A 25,909-nucleotide genomic window follows, 5' to 3' on the forward strand; every position below is an offset into this window, starting at 1 on the left:
AAGGAGCCTGGGACTAAACACTTCCCTCTGCAACTGGATCCTGGACTTCCTGACGGGCCGCCCCCAAGTGGTGAGGTTAGGTAGCAACACATCCGCCACGCTGATCCTCAACACGGGGGACAGGGGTGCATGCTCAGTCTCCTCCTGTACTCCCTGTTCATTCATGACTGCACGGCCAGGCACGACTCCAACTCCATCACCGACAACGATGAGACAGCCTATAGGGAGGAGGTCAGAGGGAGAGGACAACAACCTCTCCCTCAACCTGATCAAGACAAAGGAGATGATTGTGGACTACAGGAAAATATTCCTATTGTCATCGACAGGGCTGTAGTGGAGCAGGTTGAGAGCTTTTGTTCCTTGGCGTCCACATCACCAACAAACTAATATGATCCAAGCACTCCAAGACAATTGTGAAGAGGGCACGACAAAACCTATTTCGCCTCAGGAGACTGAAAAGATTTGGCAGGGGTCCTCAGATCCTCAAAAGGTTCTACAGCTGCACCATCGAGAGCATCCTGGCGGGTTGCATCACTACCTGTTATGGCAACTGCTCGGCCTCAGACCGCAAGACACTACAGAGGGTAGTGCATATGGCCCAGTACATCACCGGGGCCAAGTTTCCTGCCATCCAGGACCTCTATACCAGGCGGTGTCAGATGAAGGCCCTAAAAATTGTCAGACTCCAGCCACCCTAGTCATAGACTGTTCTCTCTGCTACCGCACGGCAAGAGTACCGGAGCGACAAGTCTAGGTCCAAGAGGCTTCTAAACAGCGTCTACCCCCAAGCCATAAGACTACTGAACAGCCAATCAAATGGCTACCCAGACTATTTGCATTTCACTGTAAGGTCTACACCTGTTGTATTTGGTGCATGTGACCAATAAAATTTGATTTTAATTAAGTTTTTCATTGACAACTAGCTTGTGGTGTCGGTCTTCCCTTTACACACAGTTGTTCTGAGATGCAGATAGGTAATTACCACAGGTAGTCCACTCTGTCTTCCATCGGTTTTCTGTAAACAAGCGCAGTAATATGTAAATATGGGCTTGTGGGAACCTTAAATACATGTTAAAAATTTTAAAAAATGTATCCTGATCTTTCTTATATGTCTCAGATATAGGACAGACACTTCAGAACAAACTTTATTTAAAAACATTTGGGGCGACTATTTGTTGTTCCATGTAGTGAAACTATTACTTAATGTGTTTGTGTGGGCTAATAGCAGTAAGGCCAAATACAATGTTTAATCAAATATTTTTTGTATAGATTTTTGGGATACTTTAAGGGGTCTTAATATTCAAAATCAAATAGCAAATTATCCTTGGTGTGACCTTAAAACAATTATATATAGCTTAGTAGAAACCCCTCCCCCGGCTTAGACAGGGTTTAGAACATTTAAGGTTCTTGGACTAAGTAGTAACGTTAGGCTTCATTAGTCCAATAATGGGCTAGGACAGATCCAGATCCACAGTCCCCTCCCTGATTTCATCGTGGGTGACAATAATTTGCCATATTACAAGTGCGTTTCTCTTTTTGACAAAAGGAGATAGGAGTGTAGATATTCTATCGTTACTATTTGTTTTGTGGGTTAGATCATATAATCACGTCGATATCAGTCTTCGGGTTAATAGTAACCAACAGATGACGCTGTTGGTCAAAATTTAACACTCAAAACGATGTTCGTTTCACCCGGAAATACTTATGGACCTTTAACAAAGCCGGAAGTTGGAGAAATTGCAGTTTGAAATTGTGATCATGGCGCTTGATGTAAAGTCCCGAGCAAAAAGATATGAAAAACTAGATTTTCTGGGAGAGGGTCAGGTAATGAGAAGCAGTATTCTCTTGCCAAAGTAGTGTTTTGCTTATGAGCCGCTTTGTTTAGATTAACGTTTGCGCTTTATAGGTTCAGAGAAAACTAAAGCTCGATTGCTAGCTGCTACCTTATTACTATCCTAGCTAGCAAGCAGCACAATGAGCTAGCCATGGCATGAGTTGTGATACGTTGCCGATTTTTGCAAAGGCAACAGCTTCAAAATTACAGCAATTAAAAAACCGTCTGATAATAACCTGAATTAACTAGCTAGCAGTAATTCATTAGCTAACTACACTAACGTCAGCTAGCTACATTTATCTGCTTGTCACTTTTGAAGTTGATGGTAACGTTAGTTTCACTCTGTTTTACTTATCAACGAATGTTGTTATTCCTGCCTTCCCACAGTTTGCCACTGTTTACAAAGCCAGGGACAAGACCAACGACACAATAGTTGCCATCAAGAAGGTAAAGTCCCTAAGATTTTATTTATTTATTTCACCTTTATTTAACCAGGTAGGCAAGTTGAGAACAAGTTCTCATTTACAATTGCGACCTGGCCAAGATAAAGCAAAGCAGTTGGACAGATACAACGACACAGAGTTACACATGGAGTAAAACAAACATACAGTCAATAATACAGTATAAACAAGTCTATATACGATGTGAGCAAATGAGGTGAGAAGGGAGGTAAAGGCAAAAAAAGGCCATGGTGGCAAAGTAAATACAATATAGCAAGTAAAACACTGGAATGGTAGTTTCTGATATGGGATGAATGGTTCAGGATCAACAGAATGCATCACTAAAGAATGGAAAATGAGATCTAATTTGGTTTTCTCTAACAGGATGGTCTCAATGGTGTATCTGTAGCATTTCGTGAGAGTCTTAGGGGCCTAGCCAACTTACTTTATCCTCCTAAGGTTGAAGAGGCGCTGTTGCGCTTTCTTCACCACACTGTCTGTGAAAGGACGATTTCATGTCGTCAGTGATGTGCATGCCAAGGAATTTTAAGCTTTTCACCCTCTCCACTATGGCCCTGTGGATGGGGGCGTACTCTCTCTGCTGTCTCCTGAAGTCCACGTTCTGCTTCTTAGTTTTGTTGAGGGAGAGGTTATTTTCCTGGCATTTCTCCGCCATGGCTCTCACCACCTCTCTGTGGCTGTCTCGTCATTGTTGGTACTCAGGCCTACCACTGTTGTGTCATCAGCAAACTTGATGATTGAGTTGGAGATGTGCGTTGCCATGCAACCATGGGTGAACAGGGAGTACAGGAGGGGACTGAGCATGTAGCCCTGTGGGATCCGCATGTTGCGGATTAGCGTGGCAGAGATGTTGTGCCTATCTTCACCACCTGGGGGCGGCCTGTCAGGAAGTCCAGGACCTAGTTGCACAGGGCAGTGTTCAGATCCAGGGCACCTTACAGATATTCATAACATTTTTCAACTGGTTGTTCAGTACCGTTTCCGTTAAATTCAACGTTGCACACCGTTCTGTCGTACTGAACACACCCCTGATTCAAAGGGGGTGTGACATTTCAGAACACTTCCCCGATAGGATACACTTGTGCTTCCTCGGCAGGAGGAGATGGTCGAGGAGAGGAGGACACTTCTCTGTTCGCTTATCAACAAATTGACACTCCTACATATGGCTTCCATTTTCCCGGTCGTGGAGGAGGAGAGGACTGACTTTTGCCCGGTTGAGAATCTTCCAAAGTACATTGCCAGCAGCAGCAATTTTGTCTGCGTACGGTTTTTGTGTAGGCCTTGTAGGGTATAATCTGGGGGTCGGGGAGAACAGGATGCTAAGGACACCATGCCATTCAATTCATCATGAAACTGTTGATTTCATATCCACACTTTAAAGCTATGGTGATTTGATTATAATGTACACTATTAATAGTGTGTGCTGTTTCTCCTGACAGATCAAAGTTGGACACAGAACAGAGGCTAAAGATGGTGAGTGTGTGTCCACGCACCCCAGTACAGGAGCTTCAGAGTGCTTTAGATTCAAACTTATGTATGGGGTGGTTTCCTTGATACAGATTAACTTACTCCTGGACTAAAAAGCAAACTCGGTGGAGAATCTCCATTAAAATGTTGTTTTTTAAAGTCAAGGATTAGGCTAAATCTTTGTCTGGGAAGCCACCCCATGAAGTATGATTCAGAATACTTGTCTCATGTTTGTTGATCATGTATCTCTCAGGCATCAACAGAACAGCCCTACGAGAGATTAAACTACTGCAGGAGTTAAGTCACCCAAACATTATTGGGGTAAGAATCAAACTAAACCACTGTTGTAATGGAAACTGTCAGTAGTAATATTAATGCTTTCCTGGTAGAGCCCTGAATCAGTTTCCTCATCAGTTGCATTTATGATCATTTAGAGCTCATTTGGATATTGATCTATAACCAAAGCATCCTTTCTAAACTATCTTAATTATCTTGCTCACCATCACCTTTTACTGTGAAATTGTGTAATGTTCTCAAAGTAAGCACAATATCATGTATCAGTATATCCCTACATTTACATCACCGTGTTTCCATATCTCTGTTTCTCAGCTGCTTGATGCATTTGGGCACAAATCTAACATCAGCTTGGTGTTTGACTACATGGAGACAGATCTGGAGGTAAGACTGAGCTTTATGTTTTGTTCATATTGAGATGGTATTCTAGAAGTGGCTTTGGACACTAGAGGCAACTACAGGGATACTCCATTTCTTTCCAGAGAGAAAAGGCACTACTTGGGACTCATTGGTTAATACTCAGTCTGAAGATCCTTTTGGATATGCGAGAGGCTCCCTTTACAGACTAGTACTCTGTTCATTCTGAGAGCTCTCTGGTATGTCCTCCCTGAGGCACAGATGGGTTCAGTCAAACTGAACATCAAAGACTGCCCAGAGAGAGAGCAGCCTGAGAGCTATGGTATTAGTTGGTTTCTATCTCTCTCTGAGGAGCTCTGTAGGGCCAGCTCTGGCCCTGGGGAACAAATCTCTCTCTCTCTCAGCCCATCCCCATTTCTCTCGCCATCTCTCCTATTTACTCTGTATTTATGGGAGTCTGTGGCTGCCCGATGGCTTCAGATGAATGTCCAGTTTCACCGCCAGTAAAACTCAGGTAGAGAGCAGGAAAATAGACCCCCTAAGAGCCACCATACCCCGCTCCCCTCAGCTCTCAAGATGATCTAATGACCATTATCAGATCATTGACAGAAAAAGTGCACAGAGGTCTGACATATGAGGATTTGATAGCCTTTCTATGTATAGAGATGTTGAGCTGAAAATCTGTCAGATCAGCTTGTGCTTTCCTGAGAGGTGTTTTGTTGTCTGTGAACCTGAACCTGTAGAGTTAAAGGGGGTTGTAGACTATTGAGACTGACATCCCTGGTCTAACTCCCTTTCCTGTGTTCTAGGTGATCATCAAAGATACCAGTCTGGTTTTGACTCCAGCCAACATCAAAGCCTTCATAGTGATGACTCTACAGGGCCTGGAGTACATGCACCACCACTGGGTTCTGCACAGGGTAGGTTAACACACACCTTCTCAAAGCATGCTCATACAATACACACCTTCTCATAGGTGCCTGTGTGAGGTAATGTTAGGGGCAGTAGACTGATCTCCAGAATCTGTTTGTAACTGTAAAACTCCAAAATATATACGTATACTGAACAGAAATATGGGGTGGTGTGGTTACACATGGGTTGCGGTTGTGAGGTCGGTTGGACGTACTGATAAATTCTCTGAAATTACGTTGGGGTGGACTTATGGTAGAGAAATTAACATGAAATTCTCTGGCATCAGCTTTGGTGGGCATTCCTGCAGTCAGCATGCCAATCGCACGCTCCCTCAAAACTAGAGACATCAGTGGCATTGTGTTGTGTGACAAAACTGCACATTTTAGTGGCCTTTTATTGCCCCCAGCACAAGGTGCACCTGTGTAATGTTCATGTTGCTTAATCAGCTTCTTGATATGCCACACCTGTCAGGTGGATTATCTTGGCAAAGGGGAAATTAGTAAAATACTGTATCTGTTTGTAGGATCTGAAGCCCAATAACCTGCTGCTGGATGAGAATGGTGTGTTGAAGCTGGCTGATTTTGGTTTAGCTAAAGCATTCGGCAGCCCTAACAGAGTCTACACTCACCAGGTAGTCACCAGGTAGGTGTCACTCTCAAACTCCTTTTCAAGGCCTTTGTCTGTTTAGTTTTTAAAAAATGCATTTAATTTATGTTTCACTGGGTTTGTGATGCAATCTTTGCGAACTCTCAGGTGGTATCGTTCTCCAGAGTTGTTGTTCGGTGCCAGGATGTATGGGGTGGGCGTCGACATGTGGGCTGTGGGCTGCATCCTTGCAGAGCTCCTCTTAAGGGTATATACACTCATACACCACATAAGCTCAGTCCAATTTAAGCATTGAGACAAGACAAAACAACTCAATTTGTCTGTATAATGCTACAAAAATGCTGTGAAACCTAGACAGCTCAGATTAATCGAAATTCCAAAATTGTCTTGTCTCGTGGTGACTTTTTGATCTAGACTGAGCATTAAGGTTCCAGAACTGTATTTTCAGACACACATTTTCTGTACACACTAAGGCTGTGTCACAAAAGGAACCCTATTCCCTATATAGTGCACTACTTTTGTCCAGGGCCCGTAGGAATATGTTGCCATTTGGGACTGAGCCCATGCTCACTGCATGTTTGTGGTGTAACACCCTCTGTCTCTCTCCAGTTACCCTTCCTAGCTGGAGACTCAGATCTGGACCAGCTGAGTAAGATCTTTGAAGCTCTGGGGACTCCTACAGATGACACCTGGCCTGTGAGTACTCGTCTGTGTTTTCTGTGTCTGCAGGTGGTTATTTTAAGACGAAGCATCTGCTTTAAAATACCTGGTTCTTTAATACTAAATTGTGGATTTAAATCATGCCTTCATGTTTCTGTCTCTTTTTCTCTCTCTCTCCATCTCTAGGGGATGAGTAGTCTACCTGACTATGTGTCATTTAAGTTGTTTCCTGGTACTCCTCTGGAACACATCTTCAGTGCTGCAGGAGACGACCTCTTAGAGCTACTACAGGGTCTATTCACCTTCAACCCTTCCACACGCCTTACAGCTACACAGGTATGTTGGTGTGCTGTGGCACTGCGTATCTTTCACAAGTTACTTCCTTTTTTACATGGTTGTATTACCCTGTGGATTATATGCACTTCCTAATGGCATCCTGTTCCCTATATAGTGCACTACTTTTGTTTTTGACCAGAGCCCTATGGGGAATAGGGTGCAACTTGTGATGCAGCCTTAGTTCAGCTTCTCTCTGTGTATATTCATTGCTGTTTCTCCTAGCTCTAAAGCCCCCCTCCACCCCCTGTCACCAGGCTCTAAAGATGAGGTACTTCAGTAACAGACCAGGTCCGACCCCCGGGCACCAGCTGCCCCGGCCCAACTCATCAGCAGAGGCTCTCAAAGAGAAGGAGAACCTCACCATCGGAATCAAGAGGAAACGAGACGGACTGGAGACGAGTAAATAACACCACACACCCTCCCTCACCATTGGAGACAATAGCACAGGCATCATTATTCCATCATACATGGTTGTGTTTGACCATGGTGTTAATGATATTGGGAAATATTATTCTGCTTGCTTATTTAAACTGACAGTTTGGCTTGTACAACGGAGTCGAGGACTGGTTTCCAGATTTGGTGAGGCCAAAAAGCGGCCCTCCCATTCCAAGAATGCATACATATTTTTGTACTGTGACCAATTAAATTAAATGAAAAACGCGTAATCTCACAGTCCGAGCAATGTGTTGTTACTTGCATAGAGCTGGAATCCCATTTAGATTCCAAGCCCAGTTATTAAAAGGGTGTCAGTGGTAAAAATGACTGCTAGAGCAACCCAGGACTAGAACACACACAGTTGAAAGGGTGGTGGCAGTACATTTTACTGCAACAGAAACCGTGTTACTGGGAGGTTCCAAGCAGTGGTTTGGGAACTATTATGGTCGACTGGGCTGTATATTATAATACCCTGAGCTGAGCTTTATTTTTAAGAGGCTCTGGGTGCCGAAATCTGAATTGAGTTGTTAGCAGATGGTGAGTCTATATGTTCATTAAATCAATGATTGTTTTTCCTTTTCAGGCACCATAAAGAAGAAACTGATACTGTGAGGGGGGGGATTTGATTCAGTGGAGCAACATGATCACTCCTGCTGTTGAACTTAGTGTGGTTCATTGGACTCGATAGAAGTTGCCCCTAACCAGTGGTCCAGGGTCATTTTTCTTTCTTTCTACATTTGGTGTTAACCACTGATCTAGGATCAGATTATTTAAGGGGCAAGTACTTCTACCTCCGGTGTGGTCTAGAACAGTGGTTCTGGATATTCTTCATTGCAACAATGATTTCTGAGCTCTGTAAGAGCCTGCTAGAGTAGAACTATTTATGTGGTCGAGGAAAAAAACAGCAAGACGTGATTTTCGTTATAATTCATTTCATAGATTTAGTTTTATTTGTTTATTTTTTGTGTAAGTGATGTAGGATAATAAATGATTCTGTCTGAGTTGATGCTCTTGTTCATTTGGTTGACACCTCTGAAATAACGTGACACCTCAACTCTTAGCCAACTCGTGTCACAATGAAGTATCACATTTGATACTGTTTTTTTTCATGAATTTTATGAAAATTGTTAGTGGGACACTTTTGTGGAATATAAAATATGGAACTTGTGTTTGGGAATCCTCATGTCACCTTTCCCACTCTCTGGTTTGTGTTGGCATTCACCCCACATGGAGGGCAGTGCCCTTCCTGCTCTGAATGATTACACTACTTAAACAGTGACTCTGAAACCTGATAAATGTATAAAGAATAAACCTTCTCTTGCTGTGTGAGAGGTGAGGAAAGCAAAGAAACACTAAAGCATATAACACTATGTATGTGGACAACCCTCCAAATTAGTGGATTTGGATATTTCAGCCAAACTTGTGACGGGTGTATAAAATTGAGCACACAAACATTGGCAGTAGAATGGCCTTACTGAAGAGCTCAGGGACTTTCAACTTGGCAACATCATAGGATGCCACCTTTCCGACAAGTCAGTTCGTCACATTCTGCCCTGATCAACTGTAAGTGCTGTTATTGTGAAGTGGAAACGCCTAGAAGCAACAACAGCTCAGCTGTGAAGTGGTAGGCCACACAAGCTGGCCTACCAAGCACGTAAAAATCATCTGTCCTCGATTGCAACACTCACTACTGAGTTTCAAATTGCCTCTGGAAGCAATGTCAGCACAAGACCTGATCGTCAGGAGCTTCATGAAGTATGTTTCCACGGCCAGGCAGCCGCACACAAGCCTAAGATCACCATGTGCAATGCCAAGCGTCGGCTGAAATGGTGTAAAGTCATGCTTCATTGGACTCTGGAGCAGTGGAAACGCGTTCTCTGGAGTGGTTAGTCATGCTTCACTGTCTGACAGACTAATCTGGGTTTTGTGGATGCCAGGAGAACGCTACAATAGTGCCAACTGTAAAGTTTGGTGGAAAAGGAAAAATGGTTTGGGAACCTTAGTTCCAAGGCAGGGAAATCTTAACACTACAGCCTAGAATGACATTGTAGACAGTTCTGTGCTTCTAGCTTTGTGGCAACAGTTTGGGGAAGGCCCTTTCCAGTCTCAGCATGACAATGCCCCTGTGCACAGAGCAAGGTATATACAGAAGTGGTTTGTTGGGATCGGTGTGGAAGAATTTGATTGGGTTGAGGTCAGGGCTCTGTGCAGGCCAATCTAACACCTTTGGGATTATTTGGAATGTCGACTGCGAGCCAGGCCTAAACACCCAACATCAGTGCCCGACCTCACTAATGCTCTTGTGGCTGAATGGAAGCAAGTCCCTGCAACAATGTTCCAACATCTAGTGAAAAGCCTTTCAGAACAGTGGAGGCTGTTATAGCAGCAAAGAGGGGACCAACTCCATATTAATGCACATGATTTTGGAATGAGATGTTTGATGAGCAGGTCATGTAGTGTGTGTGTATATAATAGAAAACTAACTAAAAATACACAGTTTAGTCTGCAATGAAAACCCAAAAAGGAGAATCTCGCAAAATAATGTGTGTGGACAGAAATATGGATACCGGCGACAGGGTTTGATTTTGCATGGTCCGGTTCCCCGGGTTGGTAGAGATTTCACTTCAGGACCAATAGAATGGCATGAAATGAGCAGGCCCTGCCCACCCTGGGGCACCAAGCCATGCAAAACAAACTTGCCCATTGTGTTTGTGGGAGGGAGGGAGAATGTGTGCGACAAGGAGACATAATGCCTCCAGGGCAGACGGCACAGTTCAGCTCCAGTATGACACCAGTGTGCCACCAGCAGTGCTGGATGTCAACAGTCTAAAGTGACGACCTGTCCCCTAGGGTTGGGAAATTCCACGGACTTCACAATACGATATTACGACAATACTTAGTACCACTGTTAACCCACTGTTCCCCGGTAGGCCATAATTGTAAATAAGAATTTGTTCTTAACTGACTTGCCTAGTTAAATAAAGGTTAAATGTAAAAAAAAAATGATACAAAATAACAGAAAACCACCCCCACACCATCTCCTCCATGCTTCACGGTGGGAACCACACATGCGGAGATCATCCATTCACCTACTCTGCGTCTCACAAAGACACAGCGGTTGGAACCAAAAATCACAAATTTGGACTCGATTTCCACTGGTCTAATGTCCATTGCATGTGTTTCTTGGTCCAAGTAAGTCTCCTCTTATTATTGGTGTCCTTTAGTAGTGGTTTCTTTGAAGAAATTCGACCATGAAGGCCTGATTCACGCAGTCATCTCTTTGTCATTCCTATGGTATACGGTCTGATATACCACGGCTGTCAGCCAATCAGCATTCAGGGCTCGAACCACCCAGTTTATAATAAAAAATAATATTGTGATACTCTACTGTATATACTTTCCCCCAATCACTACTGTCCCCTCTGTCCAGACTGATCTAACACAACCTGACAAGTGAGAGCAGATCTCATGACAGACTTAGTCTCTCGCCAAACTCAGGGCAGTCAGCACTCCATAGAGGTTGAGAGAGGAGACTACCTTTTAGCTGTCCCCTGTCCAGTTGTGTCAGAACAGAGCATGTCAAAAGCTGCCATCCTCTACACCTGTACTGTAGTGAGGCCCTTATTGCCTTTCACCTATCAAATGCTGTTGGATCAGTGATTGTTATCTCAATGAAAAGGAAGGAAGGAGATCTTATTGGAATATTGGAGCAGGACTCAGTCCAGACACCTCTGTCATTTGGATCATGGGGCTCAGGGTTGAGGTGAGGGCAATGATGCCCCACAATACAATACAGCACTGGAACAGCAGAGCAGGGACACAATGGCCTTGTGTGGCGGCCGAGCCTGGAGAAATGACAGGGTCCAGTGTGTGTGTGAATGGATGGTGTGTGTGTGACGGCAGCGTCAGATGACACACACAGCAGTTGTACACAAGAGGCCAGTTATCAGCTCACACTGTGATAGCAGAATCACTCCAAGAATAGTTATGAGCGCCATTGTTAAGCCCTACATCGCTCATTCTGTGAGCGAATGCGAGACAGAATGAGAGAATGCACGTTTGACTCAAGATCAAATGCCTGCTCCCTTATCTGACTTTGACTTCAATATCACATGATATTGGTTCTCGGCATCACATGATATGAAAATAAATATTAATATTATGCTAAATTAAATAAACGCCCAGGCTTCCCTGTCCCATATTACTCACAAGGACAGAGTAGGAAAAGGCTGCCTGTGTGAGTGAGCTCAGATATGCCATTCTGTATCCATGTGAAGGTCATTTTAGTCCACACAAACACATAGACAAACACACCCACACTGAGTGAAAAAAAACAGCCCCTCTAAACATTCCTCCCTGTATCTTGTTTGCGTTTCTCTGTGGAAATGAAAGAGAGAAAAGATAAAAGTTTGAGAAGATGAGGTCAGTGTCATCACCCAGGTTCCGGCTAATAGACAAGTTGTTGAAGCTGAGACCTGAGATTTCGTTGTCTGTCACTATGGTGACTACAGTGATAGTCTCACTATGGAACATTATGAAAAGCCAACGCCAGAATCAGTAACACTTCTGTAACAAAGACACACAACGTGACAGACACGTTAATAACAGACGCGCACGCGCACACACACACGGTTTATTCAAAAGGATTTCACTGTGACTGTAGGACATTTCTAATCCCTAATATAACAGTTTATTGACCAACTGTCATGAACGGAATCTATATGAACCTAGAACAATGTGACTAAAACGGAAGTGAGAAATAAATGAAATGAGAAAAGACAATATTATAAATTAAATGTGTCATTGTCACAGTATCTTCTTTTGTCGTATTAACTGTTTATAACGCTTCATAGTGATTTATTACACAGTACCTCTACATCTTACTTGCTTTGAGTCACGCTCTAGTGACTCAAAGTTTAAATAGTGGCTTTTGTCTGTGCAATGAGTGGTTCAGCAACTGCCTGTAGCAAGTAACGCCATCACGGTAAAAACAGTGGGAGGAGAGAGGGGGAGAGAACGAGAGAGACGGGGAAGACTGGGTCACACGTACTGTCCCCACGGTCTTTTAAAGTAGATCTCTACAAGAGAACGTCCGGAACTGGAAAAGTGGGCTACATTCTGAAAGGGTATTTTTGGCCACCGTAACAAGATGTGTACCCCGCGCTGTATAGGGCAGGTGAGTAATAATAAGCAAGTGTGTTCACTGATGTCGGAATATTAGTTGGCATGTTCATGTAAAAATCTCCTGCACCAGCTAATATTATAGCTAGCTATCCCTGTTTTGCTAATAATTAAACTCCAGCATAATGTGTAGTTTTCATTTGATGGACAATGTCGACATGTAGTGGTTTTTGTTTTATTCTTAATTTCAATGTGTATTGAAGGTTGAAATTAATTTCTGTATTTTATTAAATGTGTGTGTGTGTATATGTGTCTTCCAACGGTTGGCTAAAAGCTAATTTAGCTAGCTATTCCTTGCTGATGACAACTCGAAGATAATTTAGCCAGACAGTTTCCAAAAATGTATACAAAGTAACGTTAGCGCACAATGCATCTACAAAGCTGTTGCGATTCGTATCAGAAGCGAGTATGTAACATTTGTGTAAACTGGCAAAAATGTTACTGGTGTTAGCAATGTCAGTTCGACTGTAAACAATGTACTATAATATCGTTGCACTGTTTATCATGCGGTGACACAATTTTGGGTTCAGTGCCTAAATTTGCCGCTCAGGCTACCTCTACAAACATAGTCTAGCCTTTGTGTTCGGCTTGGTCCAATTCGTTTTTTGAATTGATCTCACAGTTTGCCAGTGACGTAATGCTGTGTGGTTCTGGCAGATCTCTTCTTTCCCAGTTTAATGATATGTGTCCGCTTGACTAGCAGTACTGAGTTTAATTCAATATACAATGCGATCTTCGTATTCTGATAGCAGAAGTCGCGTCTAAGTGTCAAGTGTAGACATGACCCTTGGGATGTCCCTACCCCAAATCCTAACCTTAACCCCTAACCTTAACCCTAAATTTAACCGTTACCTTAACCACCATAGGAGTTACGGTTAGGGTTGGGATTTAGGGTAGAGATGTTCCAAGAATCGTGTCTACACTTGACACATACATGCAACTTCTGCTATCAGAATAAAATTCGACATACCAATTAGGATCTAAAAATACATGAAACAGTTATAGAACCCATTGCCCTTTATGGTTGTGAGGCCTGGGGTCCGCTCACAAACCAAGAATTCACAAAATGGGACAAACATCAAATTGAGACTGGATGCAGAATTCTTCAAAAATATCCTCTGTGTACAATGTAAAACACCAAGTAATGCATGCAGAGCGGAATTAGGCCGATACCCGCTAATTATGAAAATTCAGAAAAGAGATGTTAAACTCTACAACCAGCTAAAAGGAAGCGATTCCCAAACCTTCCATAACAAAGCCATCACCTACAGAGAAATTAACCTGGAGAAGAGCCCCATAAGCTAGCTGGTCCTGGGGCTCTGTTCACAAACACAAACAGACCCAGCCCCAGGACAGCAACACTTAGACCCAACAAAATCATGAGAAAGGAAAAAGATAATTACTTGACACATTGGAAATCATTTACAAAAAAAACAGAGCAAACCAGAATGCTATTTGGCCCTAAACAGAGAGTACACAGTGGCAGAATACCTGACCACAGTGACTGATCCAAAATTAAGGAAATCGTTGACTATGTACAGACTCAGTGAGCATAGCCTTGCTATTGAGAAAGGCCCCCAAAGTCAGACCTGGCATGGAAAAGAAGACAGGCTATGTGCACACTGCCCACAAAATGAGATTGAAACTGAGCTGCACTTCCTAACTTCCGACCAAATGTATGACCATATTAGAGACACATAGTTCCCTCGGATTACACAGACCCACAAAGAATTTGAAACAAATCCAATTTTGATAAACTCCCATATCTATTCGGTGAAATATCACAGTGTGCAATATTTATGACCTGTTGCCACAAGAGGAGATCAACCAGTGAAGAACAAACAGCATTATGTTTATTTGTTATTATGTTTATTTTTCCCCCTTTTGTACTTTAACTATTTGCATCATTACAACACTGTATATAGACATAATATGACATTTTAAATGGCTTTATTCATTTGGAACTTTTGTAAGTGTAATGTTTACTGTTTATTTTTTTATTGCTTATTTCACTTTTGTTTATGATCTATTTCACTTTCTTTGGCAATGTAAACATGTTTCCCATGCCAATAAAGGCCCTTAAATTGTAATAGAAAATGGAATTGTGTTCAGATCTGGCTGACCCCTTCTGGAGGTGGTCAGGGATGCATTGTGTGCGGGTTTCTCCTCAGTCTGGACTCTATCAGGCTACTGAAAGCACATACAGTAGGCGACGTCATCTGCACTTCGCCCACAAGTCTTCATAAAATATGTGTTTTGGGAGCGAGAGGCACCTTTTTTCCATTAAACATTGGAGGAAATGCATTCCTAGCCGGTTGGCTAGCTACAGAGGCTAGCTGGCTAGTTAGCTACAGCAGTTGGCTACTGCCATCAAGTTGTTGTTTTGTTATTATCAGATTTATACTCGCATACTGGCATTTATATATAGCGCGGGAAAAGGGAATCCGGAGACTCCATGATCAGAATACAAAAGCTGCATTAGCTGCCAAGTCTAGACACGATACCCTTGAACTGAACTGTTGGTTAAGGGCTTGTACCTAAGCATTTCACGGGGAAGTCTACACTTGTTTTCGGCGCATGTGGCAAATAAAGTTTGATTTGATTATCCTATAGGTGAAGACGCATGACGTGATCAGAATACAAAAGCTGCATGAACTGTCAAGTCTAGAGACGGCTACTTGGGGATGATATGGCCAAGCCATTAGGTGATGAGCAGAGCTTCTATGGCTGAAAAGACTACGGGGTAGTTTACTCATAGGTTTCTAGTGTCAAACCAACCAATCAAAAGACCACTAACACATAGTTAAACATGACTTCATGTTGAGATATTTGAGGAAAATATATCATCCAAGCAGGGATACAGAAAACGTATATTTCCCATGGAATAGACCTAGTTCTTGGCATTGTTCCATTAAGGAGGAGTGGATCATGGGCCAGGGCTGAACCTAACTGCCTGCTAGTCTAACCACACGGAATAGTTTCTCCTCCAGATGAATTTAATTACAGGGACACATCCCTTATCCAATGCAGTCAGGGCCATCCCTTCAGCCCATTCAATGGAGAAAGGAATCAAAGGAAATGAGGGGTGGTGTGTGTGTGTGTGTGTGGCTGAGATTTGCAAGAAATTAAGCACAAACACTTTAGTCAAAATTGTCCTGCTGTACAGGGCATATGCTAATCCGGTCACAGACCCCTATTAGCTTTGTCCCTGTCAACGTGTGTGTGTATTCGTGTTTGTTTTGACAGTGTGTGTATACGTTTGTGTGTGTCTTACTTGTGTGTGTGTGTGTGTAGTCTGCGGGTGGTCTGTTCATTTCCTCCTTGGTTGAATGTGGGGGGGCTGGCTGTTTTGGATTCGATTAGTATTGGAGAGAAACGGACCAGAGTTTGACAGAATAGGGACAGAAACAGTGGTGTAGATGGACACGAAGAGAAGTAGTCTGGGACAGGAGAGTCTGGACCAGGGAGGTGTCTCTGATAGGTGCAGCCGTAACTCTGACCTACGTTGGAAACATAACGTTATGGTGACAAACACAGCAGTGAGAGGTAGGGAAACACTGTAGTCACACACTGACTCAGCATACACCTGCCTTGCAGTACTAGTCTGGCAGACACACACACCTGCAGCTGACATCCAGTAGATGTCTGTCACTCCGGGCCTGCCACAGTGCCACATGGCCCCACTCTGCATTCAGACACAGATCCCAGGCCTGCTGGGCAGTTTAGCCCATAATAGTAGAGGTCAGGCTTTGGGCAAAGAGATCTGACCCTGGAACAGTGACAGAAGGTTTCCTTCTGAACCAACGTGGCTAAGTAAACAAAGCCATAGTGTATATATATGCATAAACAGTCTCATAGACTGTCTTCATGTTTAGGAAACAACACGTGTAGTGATTATGATGAAGTGTCCTTTCAAAACCCCTCTGCCTGTGAGCACAGACGAATACAGGCTTCCGTAGGAGGAGGGGACTTGAGCTGAGCCCTCAATCAAAACCCAGGATAATGTGGTCTTTGATTGGCTTGGCCTGTACCAGGTATAGCCATTAGAAGACTAGAGTTTGGCTCAGGCTACGATGAGAGCATAGTTGTGGGAGTAGGACTATGTCTGGAGCTAGTTGCTCTGCTCTAGTTTAGTGTGTGTTTATGTTTGGATGTTTATTTAGCATGTACCCGGATGTGCTGAGGGTCTGCATGTAGAGAGGGTAGTATGATGAAACCCAGTGAAATGCCCGTCTGCTTGGTGCTAATGGAAGCGAGAGAGAAAGAGAGATGTAGACACCTGAGCTGAGCCATAAGGGAGACTAGGCATCTACCACCCCACTATCAGATTAGGGGGGTGGGGTGGGGGGGGCAATGTAGCTGATTGTTTTTGTCTCCCCACTTTGGTTCTGAAATCACCATCACCCACCAATTCACTTGTCATTTTTGCAGATTAAGTATTTGAGCTAGTAATGTATCAATATTTATCGCCAAGGAATATATTTGGATTTCACCCCCATCTCAAAAACGAATGGTCTTCTCCTCTTGCTTCTGCCATCCAGTAAACCTCTCTAAAATTGACCATATACAGTACACTGATTGTTTAAAGCAAAAGTACCAAAACTATTGCTGATGGTGAACCTGAACAATCTAAATAATATCTATTGTAAGCCCCGTTCAGCAGGTAGCTTACTTTTTTCCCCGTAAAACACCATTTTCAACAGTGCATAGATATCAATAACCTAGCAAGTTACATAGTTTGTCACTCAACGAATAAAGCATAATATCACACAAACCATTTTAGTATTTGAACGCTGAAGATGCCGCGCAGATGTGCAAGATCAGGAAAGGTCAAAGATTTTTTTCAATTGGCCTCAGCTTCATGTTGAATCCACTCTTCCACTGTTGGTAGCCGTGGTAATTGTAAAAGTGAGGCCTGCATATGACTGAAGCTCCCTGACCCAGTCTGCCCGAAGCGGTAGGACTTTCTTCCCATTCAGCTTCTGGCATTTAGATCCAAACAGTGCACTGCCACCACCACCAGTTCTTCTTTTGACATCAAAGCCCAAATGTATTGTTGCGTTTTTGAGAAATGAAGTGTATACTTTTTTTAAATGATCAACTTTTGCATAAATACTGTTTAGATGGAATATCATCAACCTAAGTTGTTCGTTTTGTGGAAATATATTGTGCAACCTTCCCTTGTATATCTGTGAATCGTTACATCCCTTTAAACCGCTGACTCAGCCAGCACTTGACAAGAGATGGTTGCATAATTCATTGGCATACATGTGTTTGATACTTGATATCCATCTCAGATGAAAAACCCTGCTACACATTAAAGTTTGACATGTAACTAGAGGTATTCCATTGTCTATAACACAGTTATTAGCAAGATGCTTTATCTGTGCGGTTGTGTCAGAGGTAAAGGTAAATATGGCTGTGTAGCAGTGTGTTATGACTGGACCACATTCTTCCTCTGTGTACTGCCTGTCTGTCCGCCTGTGCCTCTGTCCGCCCGCCTGTGCCTCTGTGGGTCTCTTTTCTTCAGTTTGTTTCTGTCATGGATGCCTCTTGGGTTGCTCAACATTCCCTTTGTCCCTTTCTCTCTCGCTTTCTCTCTTCCTTTATACGCCTGTCTTTGTTTAGCGTAACCAGGGGCTGTATTTACCCCGTTAAGGAGTTGGTAAACCTGTATGTGTGTCCGTGTCAGTGTATAGGAAACAGTTCAGTGTAGAGGTCGACCGTTTAATCGGAATGGCCGATTAATTAGGGCCGATTTCAAGTTTTCATAACAACCGGAAATCTGTATTTTTTTGGACACTGATTTGGCCAATTTTTAAAAATGTATTATTATTTTTACACCTTTATTCATCCTTTATTTAACTAGGCAAGTCAATTAAGAACACATTCTTATTTTCAATGACGGCCTAGGAACGGTAGGTTAACTGCCTTGTTCAGGGGCAGAATGACAGATTTTTACCTTGTCAGCTCAGGGATTCAATCTTGCAACCTTACAGTTAACTAGTCCAACGCTCCAACCACCTGATTATATTGCACTCCACGAGGAGACTGCCTGTTACGGGAATGCAGTAAGCCAAGGTAAGTTGCTAGCTAGCACTAAACTTATCTTATAAAAAACAATCAATCAATCATAATCACTAGTTAACTACACATGGTTGATGATATTACTAGTTTATTTAGCGTGTCCTGCGTTGCATATAATCGATGCGGTGCGTATTCACGAAAAAGGACTGTCTTGCTCCAATGTGCTCCAATGTACCTAACCATAAACATCAATGCCTTTCTTAAAAATCAATACACAAGTATATCTTTTTAAACCTGCATATTTAGTTAATATTGCCTGCTAACATGACTCGTTGCGAACTGTGAAGACTGTTTCTTCCTAACAAAGACAGCCAACTTCGCCAAACAGGGGATGATTTAACAAAAGCGCATTTGCGAAAAAAGCACAATCGTTGCATGACTGTACATAACCATAAACATCAATGCCTTTCTTAAAATCAATACACAGAAGTATATATTTTTTAAACCTGCATATTGTGCTAAAAGAAATCCAGGTTAGCAGGCAATATTAACCAGGTGAAATTGTATCACTTCTTTTGCATTCATTGCACGCAGAGTCAGTGTATATGCAACAGTTTGGGCCGCCTAATTTGCCAGAATTTTACGTAATTATGACATAACATTGAAGGTTGTGCAATGTAACAGGATTATTTAGACTTAGGGATGCCATTTCACTGAAAGAATAAACGTCTTGTTTTCGAGATAATAGTTTCCGGATTCGACCATATTAATGACCTACGGCTCGTATTTCTGCGTGTTATTATGTTATAATTAAGTTTATGATTTGATAGAGCAGTCTGACTGAGGGATGGTAGGCACCAGCAGGCTCGTAAGCATTCATTCAAACAGCACTTTAGTTCGTTTTGCCAGCAGCTCTTCGCTGTGCTTCAAGCATTGAGCTGTTTATGACTTCAAGCCTATCAACTCCCGAGATTAGGCTGGTGTAACCGATGTGAAATGGCTAGCTAGTTAGCAAGGTGCGCGCTAATAGCGTTTCAAACGTCACTCGCTCTGAGACTTGGAGTGGTTGTTCCCCTTGCTCTGCATGGGTAACGCTGCTTCGAGGGTGGCTGTTGTCGATGTGTTCCTGGTTCGAGCCCAGGTAGGGGCGAGGAGAGGGACGGAAGCTATACTGTTACACTGGCAATACTAAAGTGCCTATAAGAACATCCAATAGTCAAAGGTATATTAAATACAAATCGTATAGAGAGAAATAGTCCTATAATTCCTATAACAACTTCAACCTAAAACTTCTTACATGGGAATATTGAAGACTCATGTTAAAAGGAACCACCAGCTTTCATATGTCCTCATGTTCTGAGCAAAGAACTTAAACGTAAGCTTTTTTACATGGCACATATTGCACTTTTACTTTCTTCTACAACACTTTGTTTTTGCATTATTTAAACCAAATTGAACATGTTTCATTATTTATTTGAGGCTAAATTGAATTTATTGATGTATTATATTAAGTTTAAATAAGTGTTCATTCAGTATTGTTGTAATTGTCATTATTACAAAAAATAATAATAATAATAATCGGCCGATTAATATATATCAGGTATCGGCTTTTTTTGGCCATCCAATAATCGGTATTGGTATTGGCGTTGAAAAATCATTATCGGTCGACCTCTAGTTCAGTGATACATTTCTGCACTGTGCATGTAGCTGCCTAGCTATAGAGAAAATAGAGCTGCTGTCAGTCAGGGGAGAAAGTGGCACAGGTGAACTCTACTCTATACTACCCCTAGCCCTGGCTCCTAACTCTGTCGGCGTGTGTGTGTGTGTGTGTGTGTGTGTGTGTGTGTGTGTGTAGGCAGGCGTGTGTTTGTGTGTGTGTGCCTCAGCCTTCTGTCTTTGTCTTCCTGGGTTTCTGTATGTGGTCACATCCTCTCTCGTTCTCTCTGCAGACACAAAGCGAGGGAGGGAGAGGGTCATAGCCATGGGAAGTAGTTTAAGGGTGGGGTTGCTGCAAATGTTTTCGCCAAACGGGGATGCTGGCTGGCTTGATGTAACCATAGCATAACTTTACATGTAACTGTTGTGTTCAGATACAGTCCTATCCTGATTTGCCGGTGTTGTGTTCTGCTTATTGTTTCACAGTCTGGGTTTGACCCGTGTGTGTGTGTGCGTGTGTGTGTGTGCGCGTGCGTGCGTGTGTGTGTGCTCTCCACCCTCTTTTGTTGCTATCTCAGTCCTGTAGTGGTATCTCATAGTGTTAGAGATATCCCTCGCCCTGGGAACAGCTGTGGGTTTCACACACTCATCTGTCTGTTGTTGTTGTGTCAACCTGCTGATTCATTCTTTTTCAAGCCCTCAATTTTGTAATGATGTCGAAATGCAGTGTGTACACTGAGCATGCAAAACATTATGAATGCCTGCTCTTTCCAAGACACTGACTGATCAATTGAAACCTGGTGACCGCTATGATCCCTTATTGATGTCACTTGTTATATATATACAAAAGTATGTGGACACCCCGTCAAATGAGTGAATTCGGCTATTTCAGCCACACCCATTGCTGACAAGTGTATAAAATCGAGCGCACAGCAATGCAATCTCCACAGTCAAACATTGGCAGTAGAACGACCTTACTGAAGAGCTTAGTGACTTTCAATGTGGCACCGTCATAGGATGACATCTTTCCAACAAGTCAGTTCATCAAGTTTCTGCCCTGGTCAACTGTAAGTGCAGTTGTAAGTGGAAACGTGAAGGAGCAACAACGGCTCAGCTGCAAAGGGGTAGGCCACACAAGCTCACAGAACTGGACCACTGATTGCTGAAGTGTGTAGCGCGTAAAAATCCTCGGTTGGTTGCAACACTCACTACCGAGTTCCAAACTGCCTCTGGAAGCAGTGTCAGTGAAATAGGTTTCCATGGACAAGTAGTCGCACACAAGCCTAAGATCACCATGCGCAATGCCAAGTGTCGGCTGGAATGGTGTAAAGCTCGCCACCATTGGACTCTGGAGCAGTGGAACACTTGTCTGGAGAGATGAATCACGCTTCACCATTTGTCAGTCCGACAGATGAATCTGGGTTTGGCGGATGCCAGTAGAACGCTACCTGCCAGAATGCATAGTGACAACTGTAAAGTTTGGTGGAGGAGGAATAATGGTCTGGGGCTGTTTTTCATGATTTGGGCTAGCCCCCTTAGTTCCAGTGAAGGAAAATCTTAACAGTACAGCATGTACAGCAATGACATTCTAGACGATTCTGTGCTTCCAACTTTGTGGCAACAGTTTGGGGAAGGACCTTTCCAGTTTCAGCTTGACAATGCTCTCGTTCACAAAGCAAGGTCCATACAGAAATAGTTTTTCTAGATCGGTGTGGAAGAATTTGATTGGCCTGCATAGAACCTTGACCTCAACCCCATCGAACACCTTTGGGATGAATTGGAACACCGACTGCGAGCCAGGCCTAAAGGGCCAACATCAGTCCCCACCCTCACTAATGCCCTTGTGGCTGAATGGAAGCAAGTCCCCGCAGCAATGTTCCAACATCTAGTGGAAAGCCTTCCCAGAAGAGTGGAGGCTGTTATAGCAGCAAAGGGGGGGGACCAACTCCATATTAATGCCAATGATTTTGGAATGAGATGTTCTACGAGCAGGTGTCCAGATATCTTTGGTCACTTAGTGTATGTACTACACAGAAATGCATAATTATGAATGTCATTCTCTACATGGTGATGTATCCTGAATAGGTACACAATGGTAGAAATATTTAATTTCCACTTTGACATGTTTGGGTATTATTCTGCACACTGGCTAGTATTCTAATGATCCCCGCCCCAGACAAGACCAAATGTTCCAGATTGGACCAACCGTGTGCCAATCATAGACGTCTATGTTTCAAATGTTTGGACATCACAGCACAGTAGAGTAAAGTTCATTACAGTACAGCACAGTACACTACAGTAGAATTCAGTAATGTACTGTATAATTTAGTTCAGTACAGTACAATACAGTAAATTATACTGTACTCTACTCTAGTATTCTCTACTGTACTAAACTCTACTCTACTTTTCTTTACTGTACTGTTCTGTACTGTACTGTACTTTGCTATCAAACTTATGAAACAGACGTCTGTGATTGGTTCAGATTTGGACGGACCAAATTTCAACGACCTTTCAACGTCCATGGATGTCCTGTGTCGGTCGGTGCTCAGTGGGTGAGAGGGCTGTTTATCAGTAAATGGAAAGAGAGGGGACTCATTGGTGGCTGTCACTAAGAGCTGGGAGAGGTGACATTAACTGGAGAGAGAGAGAAGAGAGACAGGGAGAGAGAGAGGAAGGCGTTGTCCAGACAGTTTTCATACTCTTGCTTTGACCACCCCGCAACAGAAAGAAAACCGTTATGAGCTGAACATAACAGTATGTCAGTGGAAGGGAGGACAGTAGCAGGTGACGCAACTGTGGTTTGTCACTACTATGAATTTCCATTGTAGCCAATTCAGTTGCAGTCATTCTGTTACAGATTTATTGGTCATTCTGCTACCAATTTGGTAACAGAATGACACATTTTAGTCACTTAATAAGTTATAAACCAAATTGATATCAGTAAAAACACTATAACTTATTGGTAGGTCTACGTTTACTTCTTATTTCTGTGAGCTTACATTATCCTCATGAGGGACAGAAAATATCTTAAAGGTATGTGGGTTTTTGGTAACAGAATTACAAAACAGTTGGTAATATTTCTTAAACTTAGAGAAGGCAAATAATTTCTGCAAAACTTAATTTAAATGTTGATATTAGTTGGTAGGGGTCTTTACTTCAAAATGATTGTGTTTTGATTAGGGTTGGGCGGTATCTAGATTTTCATACTTGATCTTGACATCTATCTACTCAGCTAGAAAGTTAGCAAACCAAATGCATAGCTGGAGTCCTGAGCTGAAAGTCATTTATGACACATCTTAGATTTCTTATAGTTAGAATTAAAAGTGCAATATGCAGAAATTGCGTCTCCATTTCCCGATTGCTAAAATTCTAATAGTTCACCAAATTGTTTTTTATGTGACAAAACAAGTAGTCAGTGTGTAGAGAATCATTGTACCATCTAAACTGCTGTGAAATATCTTTTACATAACCAAAAATATTGTATTTTCAGCTGTTTGAAGCTGGTGTACAAAACCAAAAGTAAAAGACACGAAAACTAAACTTAAGAACAGGAAGCATAGAAATAGAGCACCTAGAACAGATCTACCGCTTCCTAGATTGACTTTAAACAATAATGACACATTTCCATGTGAATTTGGTCAGGTTGCACAGAAAGTTACATATTTTAGGTTTAACTTATAGTTAGTTAATATCAGTGGCGTACAACGCACTGCGCAGCCCCCACAAGGCGGGGGTGTCCCTCCCAAAAAAACATGTAATATATACAGTACCACTCAAAAAGTTTTGACAGAGTTATTTTCTACATTGTAGAATAATAGCGAAGACATCAAAACTATAAAATAACACATATGGAATCATATAGTAACCAAAAAAGTGTTAAACAAATCAAAATACATTTTATGAGAGATTGTTCAAAGTAGCCACCCTTTACCTTGATGACAGATTTGCACACTGTTGTCTGCTTTTCCTTCCAGCACAGAACCCCCACACATCACACCTCCTCCTCCATGCTTCACGGTGGGAACCACACATGCGGCGATCATCCATTTACCTACTCTGCATCTCACAAAGACATGGCGGTTGGAACCAAAAATCTCAATTTGGGACTCATCAGACCAAAGGACAGATTTCCACCGGTCTAATGTCAATTGCCCGTGTTTCTTGGCCCAAGCAAGTCTCTTCATATTATTGGTGTCCTTTAGTAGTGGTTTCTTTGCAGCAATTCGACCATGAAGGCCTGATTCACACAGTCTTCTCTGAACAGTTGACGTTGAGATGTGTCTGTTACTAGAACTCTGTGAAGCATTTATTTGGGCTGCAATTTCTGAGTCTGGTAACTCTAATGAACTTATCCTCTGCAGCAGAGTTAACTCTGGGGCTTCCTTTCCTGTGGCGGATCTCATGAGAGCCAGTTTCATCATAGCACTTGATGGTTTTCGCAGCTGCACTTGAGGCCACTTTCCAAGTCCTTGAAATTTTCCAGATTGACTGACCTTCATGTCTTAAAGTAATGACGGACTGTCATTTCCCTTTCCTTATTTGAGCTGTTCTTGTCATATTATGGACTTGGTCTTTTACCAAATAGGGCTTTCTTATGTATACCAACCCCACATGGTCACAACACAACTGATTGCCTCAAACGCATTAAGAAGGAAAGGAATTCTACAAATAAACTTTTAACAAGTGTCGTGGAAAATTGCAAGATTATGTTATAATGTTTGTATTGCATTGTAATAGTTGTTACATTCGACAGAATAGAGTACTGTGTGTGTGTTCCACTGATGATGGGCCTCTATGAGATAGCACTGACAGAGGAGATTTACAATGTCTTTGGGTGATAAAACCTAAAGAGCATTCCAGATTGGATGAGGGTAATGGTTCTGTGCTATGAAGTACCAGGAACGAGATTAGAACCTTGTCTGAGGGACCAAACTGAACGATAATTTATAGTGAATGTTTTCTGGCTAAGGGATACTCCTTTCTCAAGAAAAAGTATTTCTTTGTGAACAGTTCCTCAGATCTGTGGATCGTCATGTAAGTTGAGAGGGATGTATCTTGGCTATAACAGATCTTTGTACTTTTCTGGTGGGACTTTTCAATGGTTCATTCGAGATAGCGCATCATTGAAAGTCAAAATGGCTATTCCATGCTCTTAATAAAAAAATATGTAGTTTAAGTGTAACTCTGACTGGTGTGTAGTTTCCTCACTCTCCTCATTTGGTAAAGCAGAAAAATGCCACCGCACATGGCACACCTGTTAATTGAAATGGATTACAGGTGACTACCTCAAGAAGCTGGTTGAGAGAATGCGCAAGAGTGTGCAAAGCTGTCACCAAGGCAAAGGGTTGATACTTTGAAAAATCTCAAATATAAAATAAATGTCGATTTGTTTAACACTTTTTTGGTTACTACATGATTCCATATGTGTTATCTCATAGTTTGTCTTCACTATTATTCTACAATGTAAAAAATAAATAAAAACAATGAATGAGTAGGTGTTTCCAAATGTTTCACTGGTACTGTATGTTTTTTATTCATATTTTTTTTACAGTATTGAAACTCATACAGTCAGTATTTTGAAATACCCCGGTATACGGAATAAACGGTATATCGCCCAAGCCTAGTTTCGATGTATTTCTAATACCTTTGAAGATTTTGTCTGCTAGATGTTTTTTAAGACCTC

General features: G+C 42.3%; 2 protein-coding genes across 2 annotated transcripts in view; both read left to right on the forward strand.

Annotated features, from left to right (window-relative positions):
• Nucleotides 1-1,691: 1,691 nt before the first annotated feature.
• On the forward strand, nt 1,692-8,363 carry cdk7 (cyclin-dependent kinase 7). Its single transcript, XM_024417718.2, has 12 exons — nt 1,692-1,824; nt 2,222-2,281; nt 3,735-3,768; nt 4,016-4,083; nt 4,372-4,440; nt 5,223-5,333; nt 5,849-5,967; nt 6,079-6,178; nt 6,541-6,627; nt 6,778-6,927; nt 7,182-7,326; nt 7,946-8,363. Exons 1-12 carry the CDS (start codon nt 1,759-1,761, stop codon nt 7,972-7,974), a joined length of 1,038 nt encoding a protein of 345 aa, XP_024273486.1. The 5' UTR covers nt 1,692-1,758; the 3' UTR covers nt 7,975-8,363.
• A 3,981-nt stretch (nt 8,364-12,344) lies between these two features.
• The window catches only part of serinc5 (serine incorporator 5), a 48,053-nt gene continuing 34,488 nt past the window's right edge, over nt 12,345-25,909 (forward strand). Inside the window, exon 1 of the mRNA XM_042320656.1 lies at nt 12,345-12,538. Within this exon, the coding sequence (XP_042176590.1) occupies nt 12,512-12,538 (27 nt within the window). The 5' untranslated portion in view covers nt 12,345-12,511. The remainder of the gene's footprint in view (nt 12,539-25,909) is intronic.

Source organism: Oncorhynchus tshawytscha, linkage group LG04, assembly GCF_018296145.1.
Source record: "Oncorhynchus tshawytscha isolate Ot180627B linkage group LG04, Otsh_v2.0, whole genome shotgun sequence".
In the NCBI taxonomy this organism is placed as follows: Eukaryota; Metazoa; Chordata; class Actinopteri; order Salmoniformes; family Salmonidae; genus Oncorhynchus; species Oncorhynchus tshawytscha.

Coding starts and splice junctions, on each gene's coding strand:
- cdk7 (XM_024417718.2), top strand. CDS start 1,759: ATGGCGCTTGATGTAAAGTCCCGAGCAAAAAGATATGAAAAACTAGAT. Junction 1,825..2,221: donor ATTTTCTGGGAGAGGGTCAG/GTAATGAGAAGC, acceptor GCCTTCCCACAG/TTTGCCACTGTTTACAAAGC. Junction 5,334..5,848: donor ACCACTGGGTTCTGCACAGG/GTAGGTTAACAC, acceptor ATCTGTTTGTAG/GATCTGAAGCCCAATAACCT.